The sequence below is a fragment of the Thamnophis sirtalis genome, unplaced genomic scaffold, assembly GCF_051295495.1.
Source record: "Thamnophis sirtalis isolate CommonGarterSnake01/CBP01778 unplaced genomic scaffold, rThaSir2_p1.2 scaffold_1, whole genome shotgun sequence".
Lineage (NCBI taxonomy): Eukaryota > Metazoa > Chordata > Lepidosauria > Squamata > Natricidae > Thamnophis > Thamnophis sirtalis.
Window position 1 is genome coordinate 81,267,287 of NW_028261381.1, and position 20,453 is coordinate 81,287,739.

General features: G+C 37.0%; 1 protein-coding gene across 7 annotated transcripts in view; it reads left to right on the forward strand.

Moving 5' to 3' along the window:
- The window catches only part of SOX6 (SRY-box transcription factor 6), a 476,183-nt gene that overhangs the window by 446,028 nt on the left and 9,702 nt on the right, over positions 1-20,453 (forward strand). For 4 of the 7 annotated variants that reach the window (XM_087717470.1, XM_087717425.1, XM_087717440.1 and 1 more), the window contains 3 exons: positions 1,183-1,291; positions 16,097-16,330; positions 20,130-20,346. In XM_087717470.1, the coding sequence (XP_087573596.1) occupies positions 1,183-1,291; positions 16,097-16,330; positions 20,130-20,346 (560 nt within the window). The remainder of the gene's footprint in view (positions 1-1,182; positions 1,292-16,096; positions 16,331-20,129; positions 20,347-20,453) is intronic. The other 3 variants (XM_087717434.1, XM_087717457.1, XM_087717463.1) reach the window with 1 other exon arrangement.

The following is a 20,453-nucleotide window of genomic DNA, read 5'->3' on the forward strand; positions in this document are numbered from 1 at the left end:
TTCTGTATATGCTGCTGCTGCTGCTGAAAATATTTACTAATCTACCAATGCTCTACCAAATGATTACAGAGCATTTATTAATAAACAGAATCAGTATTAAGAGAGTTGAGCAAATGACTCTGATGTTCTGGAAGTGTTAATTCTGTTCTTTATTTTTTAACAGCAACATCAAGCTGTTGCTTGATAACATAACTGTTTTCTTTCTAGTATCTAATATCTAGTATCTAATATCTAATATGCCCAATGCAATATTAGCTCACCAAACAATAGAGAGAAGAGCAATCAGCACTGTTTTGCTGTGCAATATGTGAGGTTTAACAAATATATCCTGTGAACAAAACCAAAAACTGATAATTCAAGTCTGTGATGATGTGACATGCAAACATAATGGCATGTTCAGGTTTGAGAAGTACCCCAAAGGCATAAGAAAACCCTACTGTGTTTTTGCATGAAAGTAGTATATAACAGTCAGTTACAAAAAGGGAGAAAATATAATGTAGCCATATGATTGTTGAGTTTTTGCCCCCTGGTATGAAGTAACCCTGGTTGATATCAACCTATATATTGATTATTGTTTTAGTTCTGCAGTTTTACCATATATGTTTTCAGCACTCAAGTTTTATGTTTTTCAAGGAAGAAACACTGTCATCTCTTTTTCTTCATAGCCTTTTTTAAAAAAAAATATCCCATGGAGGTTTAGCTCAAATTCCTAGGCAAAATAATAGCACTATTTCTGTCATCTAGTATTCCTTTTTTGAAATACTTGTCTTTGAAATCCTCTTGCATAAAATTCATGCTTGCATTTCTCAAGGGTGCCTCTGCAAATTCAGATCTCTAGGACTAGGATGTTGATTGTGCTACTGGTTATTTTTTTTCCACCAAATTAGTCGGAAGTTTTAATAGAAAGTCCTTTCCAAGTCCTGAACTTTAGTATTTCTGAAATGCAAGTCATTTAGGAAAGGTTAATTATTAACTGTTGCTTGGCAGTGATTTCTGAAATTTCAGTTTTAATCCTGTCATAATCACAATAATATCCTACACTTGGTTGAACTGAATCGATTGTCGGAAGCTGCACTTATAATTTGGCAAAGTGCATGCATAATCAGAGGTCAAGAAAGCACTGGAAATGAAACATATGTGAACAGTTTAAAAAAGCTGAATGTTGTCCTTTTTCTTTGGCAGGAAAGAACACGCTTTGAGAATTTAGGCCCACAGCTATCAGGGAAACCCAGTGAAGATGGAAAGCTAGGTCCAGGAGTCATTGATCTTACAAGGCCAGAAGATGCAGAAGGTGAGTTATTGAAATAAATGGATTGAACTGATGAGCACTATTTTCTTTCATCACTTTAAGGTCAAATATCTTAAATAATACTGCAGCTAATCCTGTCTGTCTACATTTGAAGCATAGATTCCTGTGTCGTGTGCAAGCATAAAGTCTGATTTTAAAATAGTACCACACAATATGCACTTTCTGGTTTGTTACTAGGAAGCTACTACAACTGTTCTTACCAAGATATCCTAGGTTCAATTCATCTGTTACTTGTTATGATCCATATCAAATTAAAATAGCTATTGAGTATAATCAGATTTTATATGCAAATAACATTCATGTCTATGAGTTCCTTTTTTTTCTTATTGTGCTCTAGATATAGTGGATGAACATGTACTGTGAGAAAGTAATTTTATTTAAGATATGGGGAATATAGTCATCTGTCACCTCCATATGTGTTGGGAGATTGTCTTCATCTGCTGTTCTATATGTGAATAAATGTAAAGAAATAATATTATTGAGCTGAATTATATAGGCAGAGACCACAAAAGATCACTTTCCTCTGGAAGTCAACATTTCATAGAAGATTGGAAGGGTCCTTTCAGATAATTGAATCCAACTGCTAACTTTGGGCAGAAGTCCAAATTGAAGCATCCCAGACAAACCCCAATTTTCACTTCAGTACATTTGCTAAAAGGAACGAATGACTTTTCTGTATAACTGGTTCAAGTGCTACAATGCTCTTACTTTAGGGCATAGGATTCATTGGTAAGTATTAGTGAGGTCATCTGAATGGATATTAGTGCACTTTTTAACATACATTTTAATTAGAGTAATGACGAAAGTATGAAGTGAATTATTCAATCCATTAATTGACTGCAAAATTAATTACAATGAAGTTTTAATCTTCAGATGAAATATAAGAATGTTGATAACTAATTGATTAGATGTACATAACTTTTTTGTGAAAATGTTACTTTCACTGGTTGATAGCTCCGGTTCTGTTTATATCAGTGGAAACCTTCCATTGATTTCAGTAATTAAAGACTCTGCACCATAGTGTATATTTAAATTAGTTATTTGATTGATCAGTTAAAGACATTGCCATTAATCAACTAAAAGCCTTTAATTGGTTGACAGGTCTATTGGAAATACTGTTTATAAATGACCATGTCAATCATATTTTAGGATGAATTTCTATGTCAATAGAAGTACTTAATTTTGATTTCTTAAATTCTTACTGTTATTGAAGTTTACAGAATAATAAAATAACAATATACAGAACAATACAGAAATACTCTCACCTCATCCTTTTATTTTGTTTTGACATGGCAAAATATTATTGAGGAGGAAAATTTTTACATTTATCAGTTCTTGCTGATAAAGTGAAACAAATTGGGGTTTCTCTTGATTTATTATTTTCTTTTCTTTCACCCTTCACTTATGATGAATGAAAAATTAGGAAGATTATGCTCTGGGCATTACTATTGAACATATGGACATTCCGTTTCATTGGAGAACATTCTTTAAAGTATTTCTACTTCAAATGCAGCAGAAGCAGCTGTGTAAAAGTATAGTTCAATTGCTATGGGTCAGCTTCTTTCTGGAGACAGGCAGAAACCATAATATTATTCATTTTGGCAAGTCTTGAATCAACACAACATCTTATCTAGAAATTTAAATAGTATGCATATTCCAACCCCCTGCTTAGGCAGGAAACCCTACACCTCTTCAGACAAATGTTTATCCAACATCATCTTAAAACCTTCCAGTGTTGCAGCATTCACAACTTCTGGAGACAAGTAGTTCCACTGATTAATTGTCCTAATTGTCAGGAAAATTCTCCTTAGTTCTAGATTGCTTGTGTCCTTGATTGGTTTCCACCCATTGCGTCTTGTCCTTCCCCTCAGATGCTTTGGAGAATAGCTTGACTCTCTCTTCTTTGTGGCAGCCCCTGAGATATTGGAACACTGCTATCATGTCTCCCCTAGTCTTCCTTTTCATCAAATTAGACATACTCAGTTCCTGCAACCGTTCTTTATACATTTCAGCCTCCATTCCCCTAATCAACTTTGTTGATCTTCTCTGCACTCTTTCTAGAGTCTTTACATTGTGGCAACCAAAACGGGATGCAGTATTCCAAGTGTGGCCTTACCAAGGCATTATAAAGTGGTATTAAGACTTCACGTGATCTTGCATCTTGCTTCTGGTTTTTCTGTACAATCTGCTATTCACCTTTGAAGAGGGGAAGCCAAATATTTTTCCTTGCTGGCTTCTCATTTGTACCATTTGTCCCACACTGTAATCTAATAACAATTATGGGGAGTGTGTGCTGACTTTTATTGTACAGATTGTGAGACCAAGTTCTTTTTAAAAGAAGGTACTTCCAATTTCATATATGTACTAGGAGATAAATCTATATTCTTTTCATGAATTTTATTTTTGTGGCAATAAAATGCTTTTATTGGCAGGACAGCTGAACCAATTTAGAAGCTCTTTTCCAGTTGCCATGCACTCTTCACTATTCCCATCAGACTCTGCTGATGTACTCAGAGCATTATTTAGTTTTTTTCAGGTCTGTTGCCCAGCAGGAAGAAAAAAATACTTTATTTTCCATTTGAAAATTTTACTTACTTCAAGTCCCCTATATATCAAAACTTTACAATGAGAAATGAAAAAGAAATGGCACATGGTCAGATGGCCAGAAAGCTGGTATCATTTAACATTAGTTCATTGTGAGGAATGGGAAAAGAACCAGTTCAAGTTAGTTCCATTTCCTGCTCAGATTATGAGTAAACTTGAATTTGTAGGCAGAACAATGAAAAGTGTCATACTCAAGTAACAAAAGGCACAGCTGCGGTCAGAATGTGAACAGCCTTCAACTTGTAAAAGAAAAAAAGAAAAGAATTTCCCCTTGAAAAAGCAAAATACGTTTCTGAAAATCTATGAGGGGGGAAAAAGGGAAAAGAGAGGGGGAAAGTGTGTGAAACAATCTCTGAGTTCTATGCAAACCAATCAATTGTGGCAGCCCACCAGAAAAAAGCCAAAATTGTGAGGTAAATTGTTTAACACCCTCCTATGATGACTTGTAAGCAGCGGAAAGTACATGGATGACAAAGCAAACCCCACCCCTCCACTTCTGTGACAGTGTTTTATAAAATACAGAAGAAAGAATGTCTCTTGCAGCCAGTATCTGTCACAGATAAATATTTAGGAGAGTTGCTATGACAGTTAGGAGAGCAAACAAGGGAGCAAGGGAGAAAAGGTATCACGAGACAGAAAAAGACAAAGACATTTTTCTAGAAAGAATGCTGACAAACCAGCCCATGGTGACTTGGTCCTTTGTTCTCCATACACTCTTCTCCTGTCCTATCATAAAGGATTCACAATGTCAGTCCAACTACCAACATTATTTTAAAGTATTTGATATAAAAGAATATTATTGAAGAACGTACCCAGGAACTATTTCCTTTTGAGCTCTACAGCACTTCAAATGAGTGACAATTTGGGGAAAGCAACAATTGCCTCCCTGGGACATTGAGGATATTGGCACTGGACATTTCAAAATTTTGGCTTTGCTTCTCCTTTTTTTTTTTGACAACAAAATTGATTCTTGAGCCAAGTTGTAATGCCAAAAGAAACAATACAAGACACAGCTGTATATGGAGAGACAGACTCTAAAGTCTGAGCTTTTCTGAAACAAACATTGTATTTTGGGGGAGGGTGGGTACATCTGTTACAAACAGGTGTACTGGAATATACTTGGATATATTTTGTTATGTGTGTATACATACGAAGCAGCATGTATCATGAATCTTAACAGAGAAGTTAGTTGAAAGATGAACATGTGTTTCCTCTATGGGGATTTTTTTAGAGGGAAAAGTGTTATACAGGTAGTCCTCAACATACGACTACAATTGAGCCCAAAATTCCTATTGCTAAGCAATACAGTGGTTAAATGAGTTTTGCCCCATTTTTCTTGCCACAGTTATTAAGCGAATCACTGCAGTTGATAAATTAGTAACATGGTTAAGTGAATTTGACTTTGCTTGTCAGAAAGTTGCAAAAGATGGTCACATGGTCCAGGGACACCACAACAGTCATAAATACATGCCAGTTGCCAAGCGTCTGAATTTTGATCATGTGACTACTTGGGTGCTGCAATGATTGTTAACTGTGAAAAATGGCCTTAAGTCATTTTTTTCAGTGCCTTTGTTCCTTGAACAGTCACTAAACAAATGGCTGTAAGTTGAAGACTATATATCTTCCTTGTAAGAGAAGTTTTAAAAATTTTCTATTTTTTTTCCAACTGCACTGTAAAACACAGAGTGCAATTGATTAGAATGTGGGAGAGTTTTCCTTCAACAATTGTCATTATAAATTTATATTTTTTCACTCCATGATTTGATTAAAAGCACAAGGGGATCATTAGTGTCATTTCCTCTTCTTGCTGTGCCATACTATAGAGACAGCAACTGTAATAGTATGCATATAAAGTTTTCCTGAGATTAGAAATAATGATTCCTTATAACTGCGATGGCGAACCTATGGCACGCCTGCCAGAGATGGCACGCAGAGCCCTTTCTGCTGGCACATGCGATGTCACCCCAGCTGAGATCTTTGGCATTTCTTTTGTGAGCTTCTATTTCCCTAAAAACAGAAGCTCACAAAAGAAAAAGATCTTACCTCTTGCTGCACTGCTGGTGTTGGGATTCCCTGCCTCTCACAAGCCAGCTGGCCTTTGGGTCACTGCTGCGCATCCACGCATGCAAACATTCATGCATGTCCACACATGTGCATGTTCATGCATGTCTGTGTATGAGCACATTCGCACATGTCTACGTATGCACACATTTACATGCGCATCTTTCAATTTGGGCTTGCAAGTGCTCGCAGTTTGTGCACTCGGTGCCTAAAAGGTTCGCCATCACTGCCCTAAAATCAAAACACAAGGGAACTTGAGAATTATCCAAAAATCAAGTTTGGAAAATAATGCAGGTAGGATAATACAAATCTCTACAGAAATGTCATTCTATAAGGCAAGTGCAATCACCATGAAATATAGGTAGTCCTCCACTTACAATAGTTCATTTAGTGGCCATTCAAAGTTACAACAGCACTGAAAAATGTGACTTATGACCATTTTTCACAGTTACGACCTTTGCAACATTCCCCACGATCAAGTGATTAAAATTCAGATGCTTGGCAATTGATTCATATGTATGAGCCTTGCTGTGTCCCAAAATCATGTGATCATCTTTTGTGACCTTCTGATAAGCAGAGTCAATGAAGAAACCAGATTCACTTAATAACCAGGCTACTAACTTATTAACTGCAGTGATCCATTTAACAACTGCAGCAAGAAGGGTTGTAAAATGGGGCAAAATTCACTTAACAAATATCTCACTTAACAACATAAATTTTGGGCTCAATTGTATTCGTAAGTTGAGGACTACCTGTGCACTTTTTGAATCCCACATACCGTATGACATTGGTTGATGAGACCCAAAGTATACCCACCCTTCCTAACCTCACCAGACAGACACAAATATACAAAGACAAGCCATTACTTAAGTATACAGCTATTAATTATGCAATGAAGATCTTCACAGTAAATAATCAACATAATGCATTGCATCCAATAGACAATTGGTGGCCACTGTAATTCATTAAACAGTGAGGGCACTTGGGCATACTTGGCACATCCACCATTGCCCATGTCACTGCATTCAGGGCCAGTTGCTGTTTGTTGGGAGGGGAGACATTTCAAAATAATCTCTGTGTAGAACTTTACACAAATCCAGTCAGGTGACCATAGGTGTGGTGGAATGTAGTCTGGATTCCCAGGTGGGCAGAGCTGCATGTCAGAAGGCAAAGAAGCAGTGAAGCATAAAAGGTTTGGTTGGAGGAAGAAAGTTAAGACAGATTCTCCCTAACTGTTTTCAGAGTATCTCTATAGTGCTGCAGATAGCTGCTTTAGTTTGATACAAATTGTTTGCTTTAGTTTCTGTCTATAGCTGAGGGACAATAAAGGAAACTACTCAGAAGTAACTCCACATGTCTTTCTTGGTTCTTGAGGCCTGACAATAAGTGACCGTCTGAAGAGTTTCTTAGTACTAGAATGGGTACAACTCATGCACCAAATAAATTCATGCAAAGGCCCTCCCCAGCCAGAACCCATAAAACTTCCATGTGTTGAGCCAAGACTTTGTCAGCATCAATTTGTTGGCCTGAGGTCAAGATATATAATTGGATATCATCAGCGTATTGATGATACCTGACCCCAAATTTGCGGATGACCTAACCTAGCAGTTTCATGTAAATGTTAATCAACAACAGAGAGAGTGTTGAGCCCTGTGGCACCCCACAAGCTGGAACTTATGATAAATATTTATATTTGTCTTTTTTAAGTTAGGGAGAAAATTACTTTCTTTCCAAGTAAGTTAGGAAGATGTTTTTTCTCCTTTCCCCAAAGCCCAAAACACAATAATTCTGTGGAGATGATGCTGACCTCGGTGTGAATGAACCCATTCTCATGAACAAGATGAGAAGGGGAAAGAGCTACCGGTATATTTGACAGTGTGAAACAAATGAAATGCTCAAAAAGGAACTCTAGGATGAGTGGGAAATACATGCTGAAATCTAAAAGGCTAAAATTTCCTTCATTTTGCAAAGCCACGAGCCACATGCATCAACTCACCACAAAGTCATTAGGTCTTTTAAAGCTCAGATGAAAAACATTAACAAATACCACAAAAGGCTTTAGTCTGGCCCCTTTGTTCATTCACATATGGCAGTTTATAACTCCTGCGCCACTTGGGCTGGGTGTTTGTTTAAGCTGCCTCCATCAGAGCAGCCCTGAAAGAACAAAAGACATCTTGAGCGATCCTAAGCAGGAAATGGTCTAATCTAAACATGGCTTGTGACACTATAAGTAGAATAGAAAAGGGAGGGATTGATTAGTCATTAATGCACAATTGACTCCATATGGATACTGCAATAATAAGCTCTTTTTCAGAGCAGTAGCTGCGTTTATTGAATTAGAGGTTTATGTTTCCTCAGAGCTGACCTTAGGGAATTCCCTTTGATTCTTCTTGCTGATGTTTCGGGAGAATGGAGTGTGGCATAGAAAAGAGACCTGTCTACTGTAGCCATGCCGGTTCACAATATCACAATTCAGGGCTGCTTTTTGTGAAAGAAAAAAAAAATACAATTACATGTTTCTTAACTATTCCTTGCCTTGAATATAGATTGCCTATTTTGCATCTGTGAAAAAGGAACATGTTTCTCTTTCAAACCAATGTTAGTTTGTTATGAATGCTGCTGCTGTTATATTTATTATGATAGTCTTACTTATTTTGATAGATCACTGCCCTGCAAATATTCCATAGTTTAGAAATTTTAAATAAATTAATATGGTTTGCCTAAATACTAGTAAAGATTGAAAACATCAGTCATAAACTTGTGACTCTTTATCCAGGAATCCCAACTAATTATTACTTTCTTTAAAAGAATAGGCTAAAGCTGTCTTATTACCAAATCTGATAATGTTTTCCATCCTGGTACAGTTTAGCTGTATGGGATATCTGGCTTCCAGGATTCACTAGCTAAGGACTATGGACACAGAAATGTAATGGATTTAAATAGAAAATATATTATTACATGAGCTTTTGTTGTCATATATGTGTACCAGAACTCTGAAAGAGATACCATATTTTTTGCACTATAAGACGCTCCGGACCATAAGACGCACCTAGCTTTTGGGGAGAAAACAAGGCCTCTGCCTCCCAGCATCCATCGGTATTCATCTGGCTAGCGTCCTTGCAGCAAACAGCCTGGTCAGCTTCAGCATGTTATCGCAGCTTGATTTAGCATGAGCAGCTGATTGGTGGTTGGATTGATTCCCAGAATACTGGCGATCAGCTGTTCCAGGCTGTGGGGATTGCTGCCATCCTGTTTTTGGCCTCCGCGCACTCTATTTTCAGTATTTGCGAGTCCCAGTTTTGGCCCATTCCAGGAGTTTCCAGGGATTGTCAAAACATATTGCCACTTGCCACTGGTGACAGGTAGCAGCAGTGATCGCCAATCACTTCTGCCATCTATTGCCGGTGGTGAGCGGTGATAGGTGGCGGTGGCCATCCCCACTTCCTGGAACAGGCTGAAAAGGGATGTGCAGATGCCAAAAACGGGGCACACAGAGGCCAAAAATGGGGCGTGTGGAGGCCAAAAATGGGGCATGTGGAGGCCAAAAATGGAGAGTGCAGAGGCTGAAAATGGAGTGCATGGAGAATGAAAATAGGGCGCATGGAGGACAAAAATGGAATGCGCAGAGGCCAAAAACAGCAGAAGGGTGGGGGCCAGCAGGTGGGTGGGGCATTGACAACATTTGCTCTATGAGACGCACAAACATTTCCACCCACCCTTTCTTTTAGGTGGGAAGTGTATCTTATAGTGCAAAAAATACAATGTATACGTGTGTATGTATGCACACACATGCACATGCGGGTGCACACCCACATACACATGCATGCACCCACATCCACATCCAATACTTCTGCATACATTTCATATAAATATTACATAAAGATGTATACAGTAAAAGAAGTCATAACCGTTAAGCCATCACAATATTCTTCATTTTGAATATTTAGGTAACTTTTACCTCCTTAAATTGGAAACTATAAATATGGTATCATTATTTCCATGAAAGGAGCAAAGAAATCTAAAACAAGGTGGAACCACAGCTAGCACTGTTCTGTTCTTTTGAACTAAATCTTAATACTTTTCTAGTAGTTTCTGAACTTCAAAAAGCTATGCTTTTGTGATTGAATTACAAATAGTACACTGCCATATAGTCTGTTTGTCATAAAAGGCAAACACGTAGTTTGCAAATTTTGTCTTTAACAAATGCATTTTCAACATATTGTTTCGAATTTAATTTTAGAGACTCAACTATGAGTCTCCAAGTAGTTTGGATGCCATAAAAGCTGTTGTTTGCTACTGGAACACACACACACACGCACACGTGTGCACACCCACCCACCCACACACACACCATATTTTTGAGCCTGAACTAAACTTTTTTCTTTCTTTAACATCAATGTTTCTTCTGATAATTGTTCCCCATTTCTATCTCACTGTTATATTACATACTTTTCTAATGTAGTTTTTGCACACTTTCCCCAACTAAACCCATTTTGATTTTTTTTCTTGATATCATACATACATTTTGTGTTGCAAAGTATATTACAAAAATCTGAGGAGTATTTCAGTGAACAAGTAGAGTCTCCTTCATATATAAATCTCAGCTAGTATAAACTGAGGTAGACTCTAGACCGGATTAACATATATCTCAAAGTTTTCAAAGTTGTTGAAATTCCATAAGTGTAATTTAAAGAATTTTTGGCTGATGCTTAAATGCTGTAGCAATTATTTGTAATTTTACAAATAATTTCTTTCTTAAGGGTTATAGAGTAAAGTTTGCAAGGAGCAAATATTGATGCTTTTAACTTTTTAACTAAATCACTGCAGCTTTAGTGAAATAACAATGTATCTATGATATAGTAAATATTATAAACAGAAGCACTCTGTCATTTATAATATGCTGAACATCTTCTTATAGTGGTAAGATGTTTAAGAGTATGGGATATTACATGATGGTTAATTATTTGCAGAAGCTCATTTAACACACATTCTTTTGTAGCAGCCCTTAGGCCGAAGCACAAATATTCACTTAGAAATCAAGTAGAGAAGTTCAAGGTTTTACTGGCTTTATTTCCAAATCTTTCAAGTGTAGGCTTGCTCAAGACAGGCAGAGATAGAAGTTGCACGATTTTCTTGGTCTGTTTGTAATTTATAACTCTGATTAAGAATTGTTTCTTAACAAATGAAATAAAATAAATGCCAAGGGAGAGTCTTCTCCTTTTGCTTTAGTAAATGTATCTTGGGATATAATCTCTTCAAATAATTTACAGTTTATATTTCAGCAAATATTTCCGACTGTCTGATTACTCAGAAGTGCAGAAATATGTACTGGTCATTTGCTTGTATTAGATCTGCAAGATTAGACCAAGATGATTGTAAGAACCCGATAAACCAATTCAATGGCTTCAATATGTTTTTGATGAGGAACATTTCTAAAGAAATTGAGACATTGCTTTTCCAATCAGATGATGTTTGTGTTTCTCATATGCTGATTCAGGCTGTCTGGTAACTACCACACAATAGCAGGCTGGGGAGGGGGGTGTATCTAGCCATAGGTATATCTTACCAAAAGACTAGCTGTCATTCCAGCAAAATCTATTGCAAAGACAAATCTTCCCCACTGCCAGATGTATAAACAATATTTTTGCCACTGTGACAGCAAAGCCTTTTGGCTCGATACCATTTTAAGAACTAACAAAATAGTCAGTCCCAATTAGTATCTTAGCAACACTTTTTTCAAATTTGCTAAGCTTTCAAGAGATTTAAACATAGTTCTACTATATTGCACTAGTTTAAATAGGTTACTAGGGCATGGGTGACTGAAGATGGGCTATCTCTATTCAGGAAGGATTGTGCTTGTTCTAGAATTCTATGCTTGTGAAAATCCCTGTTCGTCACTATAGATTTCTCAGATTTTCAGGGGTGTCCTCAATCCCATAGAATCCCTGTCTGCAAATGCATTGCATCAGAGAGACTGTGATCTCATCCAAAACAGGATAGATTTGTTCTACTTCATGAACTTGACTGAATTAAGTGTCTTTATATAGACTGTCATCTTATGTTGATTATATACCGTCAACTGGTATCATGTTTTAGTGACTTCCTGAGGAGGAGCTGCCTCTAACCCATCCCTTCAGCTACTTTTCACTGCTATAAATTTGGAGAATTGTTATATTGAATGATTAATTCATTTATAAAATATAGTTGACATATCAGTACTGGTTTTGCTATGTCCTTCCTTAAAATGAAATAAATAACATTCTTCAGTGTGATCTTCTGATTGAAAAAATGTCCAGTTTAGACCATTTCAGTTCCCTGGCATCTTAAGATGTTAATGTGTAATTGATTAATTCCATCTTTCATTATGTTGAACTTTCCCATGCTTATGCTTCTTGTGTTTAATGTTCTCAATATCTTTGCACCTTTAAATTTTCTTGTTTCTGCTCAGCAACACTAGTAACAACATATCTGGAAAACTTTCCTCTAGCAGTGTCAAAAAAAACTATTAGTAAAATGTCCGAAGCTCTTTTTCAGTAGCACATTGAATACCATCCAACCTCAGTGGTCCACCATCATGTACTATATTGTCAGTAACTTTATATTTTCTGTGCACATCATTTTCTTGATGAAATATAAGAGAGGTTTACTGCTGCCTTTTATGGTGCAATATGAAATTAAGTTTTGTTCTTGTCACTAACATGATCATCTACTTCCAATCCCTTCCTAGTTAGCTGCCTGCTTGTTTTAGCTAAACAGCTGAGATGACCCTCTTGCTGGGAGAATATGTTCTTGCCATACATGCCAGGTGTTCTTCATTCTCCCTGGAACACTCCCCCCCACCATGATGAGACAACATTTTGGAACTGAGAGGGGGGATCTCTTATCTGATATTGATCCCCAAATATACATTGACTGAGATTGTTTATTAAACCACTAAAAGTTGGATGATTAAGGAATAAATCTTTATTCTGCATGTTAAAAAAATAGTTGAAGTTTGTCTCCTCTTTAGTGGTGGGTTTCAAAAAATTTTGGAACCTCTTCTGTAGGTGTGGCATGCTTTCCGAGTCCACTGGTGGAACCTCTTCTAACCGGTTCGGTAGATTTGATGAACCGGTTCTACCGAATAGGTGCGAACTGGTAGGAACCCACCTCTGCTACTCTTGCACTCTCTCACACACACACACATACACACACACAGAGATACATTGTATTGCCAAAAGTATTTGCTCACCTGCCTTTACTCGCATATGAACTTACTGTAAGTGACATCCTATTCCTCATCCATAGGGTTCAATATGACGTCGATCCACCCTTTGCAGCTATAACAGCTTCAACTCTTATGGGAAGGCTGTCCACAAGGTTCAGGAGTGTGTTTATGGGAATTTTTGACCATTCTTCCAGAAGTGCATTTGTGAGGTCACACACTGATGTTGGACCAGTTTACGTGGCATACCACTTCGTGGCTGAGTTGCTGTCATTCCCAAACATTTCCATGTTCTTATAATGCAGCTGACAGTGAACTGTGGAATATTTAGGAACGAGGAAATTTCACGACTGGATTTGTTGCACAGGTGGCATCCTATCACAGTTCCATGCTGGAATTCACTGAGCTCCTGAGAGCGACCCATTCTTTCACAAATGTTTTTTAAAACAGTCTGCATGCCTAGGTACTTGATTTTATACCCCTGTGGCCATGGAAGTGATTGGAACACTTGATTCCGATTATTTGGATGGGTGAGCGAATACTTTTGGCAATATAGTGTAGATATGGAAAATTAAGATCTCATCTATTTCTACTGCACACTTAGGAATTTAAAATTGAATGGTATAAATATGTTTGTGCTTTCATATTTGAAATAACAATGAAACCTGATACTAAATACGTGGACGATACTCAACTGTATCTGTCCGCCCCGTGCCAACTCAGTGAAGCAGTAGAAGTGATGTGCCAGTGCCTGGAGGCTGTCAGGGTCTGGAAGGGAGCGAACAAGCTTGCACTCAATCCCGACAAGACTGAGTGGCTATTAATGCTCCCTCCCAAGGATGGTCCAGTTATCCCATCTCTTAGCCTGGGGGTGAAATTATACGCCCCTCAGAGAGGGTTCGCAATTTGGGAGTCCTCCTGGATCTGCAGCTGAAGTTAGAACATCATTTGTCGGCTGTGACCAGGGGGGGCTTTGCCCAGGTTCGCCTGGTGCACCAGTTGCGACCCTATCTGGACCGGGAGGCCCTTCGGATGGTCACTCACGCCCTCACCACTTCAAGACTGGATTACTGTAACGCGCTCTACATGGGGCTGCCCCTGAAGAGTGCTCGAAGACTGCAGTTGGTCCAGAATGCAGCCGCGCAAGCGATAATGGGTGTACCTAGATACACCCATGTTACACCTATCCTCCGTGAGCTGCACTGGCTGCCCATTGGTCTCCGGACACGCTTCAAGGTGCTAGTCGTTACTTTTAAAGCCCTACATGGTTTAGGACCTGGCTACCTGAGAGACCGCCTCCTGCCATTTACCTCCCAAAGACTGATAAGATCACAAAGATTGGGCCTCCTCCGGGTGCCATCGGCCGGTCAATGTCGGCTGGTGACCCCTCAGGGGTGGGCCTTCTCTGTTGCTGCCCCGGCCCTATGGAATGATCTCCCCGTAGAGATCTGGACCCTCACTACTCTTCCGGCCTTCCATAAAGCTACTAAGACCTGGCTGTTCTGGCAGGCCTGGGGCTGTTGATTAGCATCCAGCCCCATTTTAAGTAGTATGTATGTTGTGTAATTTTAAACAACTGTATTTCTATTTTAATTTTTATATATTCCCTTGTTTTGTCTGTAAGCCACCCTGAGTCCCTAGGGAGTGGGCGGCATACAAATGTCAATAAACTTCCAAACTTCCAAACTAAAATCCAGTTACAGTGTTGGCATTAAAGACACGGTATTTGCAGAATTACACATTGAGCTTCTGCTGCAAGACTCCATTTTGGGTCTACTGTTTTCTGTTATATAGCAAGTACATTTCCATCTACTTGGTGTTATGATAGAGGGGATGCAGTAATAGTTATAGCTAGCAAGTGTTGAAAGCCATGACACAGTAGTTAAACTTATGCTACTGTTAAAATAATGCATTTGACATTCACAGCAGACTTGTCTTTTATCTGCATGCTGTGATAAAACTGGTGTCAGTTTTAAAGTAATGGTATTGAGGGCGTCATAAATTACTCTGGTGATCCTTAAGAGAAGACAGTGTCACATATAAGTAAGTGTTTTGCTTCTAGGATAATGTATGTCTTCATCTGGCCCAGCAGTCAACATATTGCCCTGTGTTGATGGATATTGTCAGCCTGAAGCTACACTACATTTCACTGCACAATAAACATGGCTGTCAACATCATATAAAGTGAAATCAATTTATCCTGTATGGTCAGTGCATTTTAAATGAAATTAATGTACTGTAGACATGCTGGCAAAAAGGTAGCATATTAGTTATGCATCCACTGTTCCACAATTTTATCCATAAAAATGAGTTGCTTGTACAGAACAATCAAAATAATTGTGTGCTTAAAGTACAGTTGATGTTTTTTTTACAACAGTTGGCAGGGTTAGGTTTCTGTGTAATTGAAAAAAATAGATTCAAAAGTGAAGACAATATAAAACTTGTCCACACTATAAAATCAAAGGTGCTTTGTGGATTTCCACCAGTTTAGTTTTCAAGATTTCAAAGTGACGAAGATTTGTCATGCATATGGGCAGTGATCTAAAATAATTTTATTTTATTTTTGTCTTGTCATAATTATAGTAAATGACAGTTACGTTTTGTTCCTATGATGTACTTTATGTTTATCACTATTTGCATCACTTTCTTTTTGTGGAAATGCAAAGTACATTCTTTTAAATATATTAGTCTCTCATCCCAATATTTCAGTCAAGTATCACAAACTTGTTACACCCATTGCTCAACAGAAGGATAGAAAGTATCCAAGAAACACAAAAATTGATAGCTGAATTTAATATTAATTTCATTCATCATTCTGGAAAGAGCAAGTGAGAAGGACCTATGAAATTACCCCTAATCCAGATAACATAATAATAATGTTGGCATCCATCTCCTTTCTTCCTGCTCTGGTATTACAGGAAGTAAAGCAATGAATGGGTCTGCAGCTAAACTACAGCAGTATTATTGTTGGCCAACAGGAGGTGCTACTGTGGCTGAAGCTCGAGTCTACAGAGATGCCCGGGGACGAAGCAGCAGTGAGCCGCACATCAAACGACCAATGAATGCTTTCATGGTTTGGGCAAAGGATGAACGCAGGAAAATTCTTCAAGCTTTTCCTGACATGCACAACTCCAACATTAGCAAAATTCTTGGTAAGTACTAATTCAAATGTACAAAGCATCTCAAATGGAACCGGTCCATTTCTGGGGCTAAAAGTGTTGCACAGAATCAGGACCACAAGAGAAAATACCCTTTCTGTACTTAATGCCAAGCAAATATTGGTGGGTTGTAGTGTAACTAATTATTGAAGACATCACTCAGTTATATCTCTAGGGTTTATGATTTAATATATTTTAATATTTTATTTATTTATTTATTAGACTTATATACCGCTTCATAGGGCTTTCAGCCCTCTCTAAGTGGTTTACAATTTTTTTTTTTAGCAAATTGAGTCAGCAACTTGCCCCCACAGTCCGGGTCCTCATTTCACCCACCTCGGAAGGATGAAAGGCTGAGTCGACCTTGAGCCAGTGAGATTTGAACCGCTGACCTGCAGATCACAGTCAGCTAAAGTGGCCTGCAGTACTGCACCTAACCACTGCACCACCTCGGCTCTATTTGTATTGCTTTGTCTTGTTTTATACTCTTGTTCAAAGTAAAATAAAAGTGCTTTTTGACAGTGGACCTATATTGATCCTTTTAGTTCTATGAGGAATCCTGAGATATGTCTTTTTTTTTTTTTTAGGGGATTGTATGATCCCATCAAAAATAAGTGAATTACGCAAACCAGAGGATTCTTCACTAACAAAATTTTGAGATTTGGAATTATTATATTGGACTCAGTATAACTCATGTTTTCTCCTTAGATGAAACAAAGCAATATACCTGGATGTCAGCAGCATTATATTGTACAGAGATCATTAGCAGTATATTATTGTACCCATATATAAGAAATCATAGGAAAATTAGAAACATGAGCTTTCTGCAAGAGAAATTTTTTTACACTGAGACTATGTTTAAATGAAATGGGACATGGTGTCTCAGTGGCTAAGTCGCTGAGCTTGTCGATCAAAAGGTCGGCAGTTTGGCGGTTCAAATCCCTAGTCCACATAACGGGGTAAGCTCTTGTTACTTGTCCCAGCTTCTGCCAACCTAGCAGTTCATGTAAAAATGCAAGTAGAAAAATAGGGACCACCTTTGTGGGGAAGTATCAGTGTTCCATGCACCTTCGGCATTTAGTCATGCCGACCACATGACCACGGAGACGTCTTCGGACAGCACTGACTCTATGGCTTTGAAACACAGATGAACACTGCTCCCTAGGGTCGGGAACGACTAGCACATATGTGCAAGGGGAACCTTTACCTTTACTTTATGTTTAAATGAGCATGAATACAAAGCTTTGGCAGTAATATGATAGTCAAACTGAATGATAATCATTTTTCCTAGCATCTAAACAATAAGATTAAATAAGGTTAAATAGAAATGTTTTGTAAATTCAATACTCAAGTACGTTTTACTTACATTTTTTTTTATCCAGGTGTCCAATGTTAGGCTTTATCTCACAAAAAAAGTAATCTCTTGATTTTTTACAGAATTAAGATTCAAGATTTGTTTGAAACATTACAATGTCTCTAAGGCTGACTGGGAAGGGAAATGGATATTTTCCCACCAAGTCTTTAAATTAAGATTGCAAATGAAGATTGCACATTTTAACTAATGGACAAACGTCTGAATTGAATTTATTTTGCATTATTACACATTTTAACAAAGCTACTTTTCTTACAGGCTTTTTTCTTTCTTTAAGAGATATTCAAAAAGCCCTCTAGAAATAAGAGTAACTCTGTTCTAAAAAATGTGGTGTTTTTCATAGAAGTGCTTATGTTTGTCTACTGTTTTTAGTATGTTGTATGAATAGTCTTTCAGTTTTCTATAAAACGTGTAGTGTTTTAGTTTTGGCAACTATATATGGAGTCCACATTATTTGTGTGCATTCTTTAAAGAAAAAAAAACCTGTTGCAAGTATAGTAAGAGTATTCATTGAAATGTAAACATTCAGTATAAATATTTCAGAAGTGCCAGCAATCATTTTTTAAAGAAGATATAACGTGCCAGGAATTACCTTGCCACCACTAGAGAAAGAAGAAAAGAAAGTGAGAAAGAAAATGTGACAATTTACATATAATATTGGTACACATTTTCCAGGACAATGACAAAAAAATGTTGGAAATATTAAAATATTAAAACTGATTGTTTTATGTTGCTGACTGGATAATATTTATACAATTTTTCCATTTGTTGAAGTATAAAGGCTTTTAATAAAATAATAGCTTTTACCTAGGTTGACCACAGCTGTAATCATTTTTAACTATCTGAAAGTTTTTTTCCTTAAAAAAAATCTCTGCTATTTAAGTAATCCTGTATAAGCAACAAGCTCTATTTCACCCTTTCATGTTAGGTATTATTTTATTAGTGTAGTTTGATTATTTTTTATAGAAATTTAAACTAGTAAAGATATTGCGCGTGTACGCTCCATGGAAATTTTAATTATATACCCTTAATCTAAAGTATAATTTATATATATTCAGTGACCCCTCATTATAAGACAGACAGATAGATAGACAGAGAGGGTCACTGAATCAGTAACAAAGTTAAATCAAAGCCAAGATGATGAGAGGATCATCTCTAAAAGCAATTTGCTTATTCTTAAATTATGACATTTAATATATTTATACTTTCAAAATATGTATTAAGAAGCTGTGGATTGATTTCAAGATCAACCAAGTAATTAAATCAGATATTTTTAGTACAGTGAAGGGCTTAGGTATGTTTACTGAGATTTTTAAAAAGTGATATGCTTTTTTCCACTTATTCTATAAGCCTTCCATTTAAAAAAAGAGTTAAATGTCACTTTAGGTATAAAATATATTTGCAATGTAGAACTGAAGAATAATGTTAGTAGAAAAAAGCCTCAGATCCAATATGATGGGTGGTATTAGTTATGCAGCCTTTAAAAAATTCTTGGTACTATTTCTTAATAAATTAATAATTGAGTAGTATAAATAATAGTAATTTGATCTGTGTCTCAAGGATATACCCAGAATTTCCTGATAGTTAGCATGCAGAAATTTTTATCATATTTAACATAACTTTGGTGAGTTCTTTATTTTATCTACACAGAAATTAAATATTTCATTTCAATTTTTGTAATCTATTTTTTTATGATGCCAGTTTAGTTACTAATTAGAATGTTCTGTTAGTAAGCCACTTTGGTATCTTTAAATGTATGAAGGAATGATCAACAATGTGGATCTTTTTGACTCTTATGAAGACTGCTTTATACAAGGACAAAGGTTCTTAAATATGTCATAAAGTTACTTGAAATGGTTTATATTCACATATTCTGAAACTTAATTATCACAATATGCCATTCACTCCATATTTTCATTCTTATCACTTGCGTCATGTTGAGGTTGAGGTTGAAACTCTGAAGGAGAAGGTTTCATCTATTCTGTAAGTAGAGGTACAGGGTAACCCCTATTACAAGAAGTTTCTGGCTCTTAATATTTTGCCCTGCTGATAAGGACAATGAGGTTTGAGAGGGAGACAGAGCTAATATCCTTAATTTTTCTCTCCCAACTTGCGTGATGTATAAGAAAGGTTGGAAACATTTGAGAACAACATATGAAATTAGTTTGATTTGACTTGGCTGACGTGTTAAAATGAATTATGTATTACGACTGAGTACAAGCTTGCAGAATCTTTGGCCTTTCTGATATTGTTGGACTAACTTCAGTAAGACTGATTCATAACGGTTAATGGTTAATGGTCAGAAATTGTTGGAATTATAAGATAGCCAGATTCCTACCTCCTGTTTAGAGGTTTATTAGCCTCCAAATGAATAGATTCAACAATTCAGTGATATTTATATATATATATATTTCTATGCAGGTTCCCGCTGGAAATCCATGTCCAACCAAGAGAAACAACCTTATTATGAAGAGCAAGCACGATTAAGTAAAATCCACCTAGAAAAATACCCTAATTACAAATATAAACCCAGACCAAAACGCACTTGCATTGTTGATGGCAAAAAACTGCGCATTGGAGAATATAAACAACTAATGAGATCTCGACGACAGGAGATGAGGCAATTTTTTACCGTAGGGTAGGTATTAGGAGTTTTTTCCCTCCTTTTTTCCAGTTAAATAATCTAAATGTATGAATTTCATTTCTTCCCAACAGTTATCCCATTCCTATTTAGGGTTGAGACTT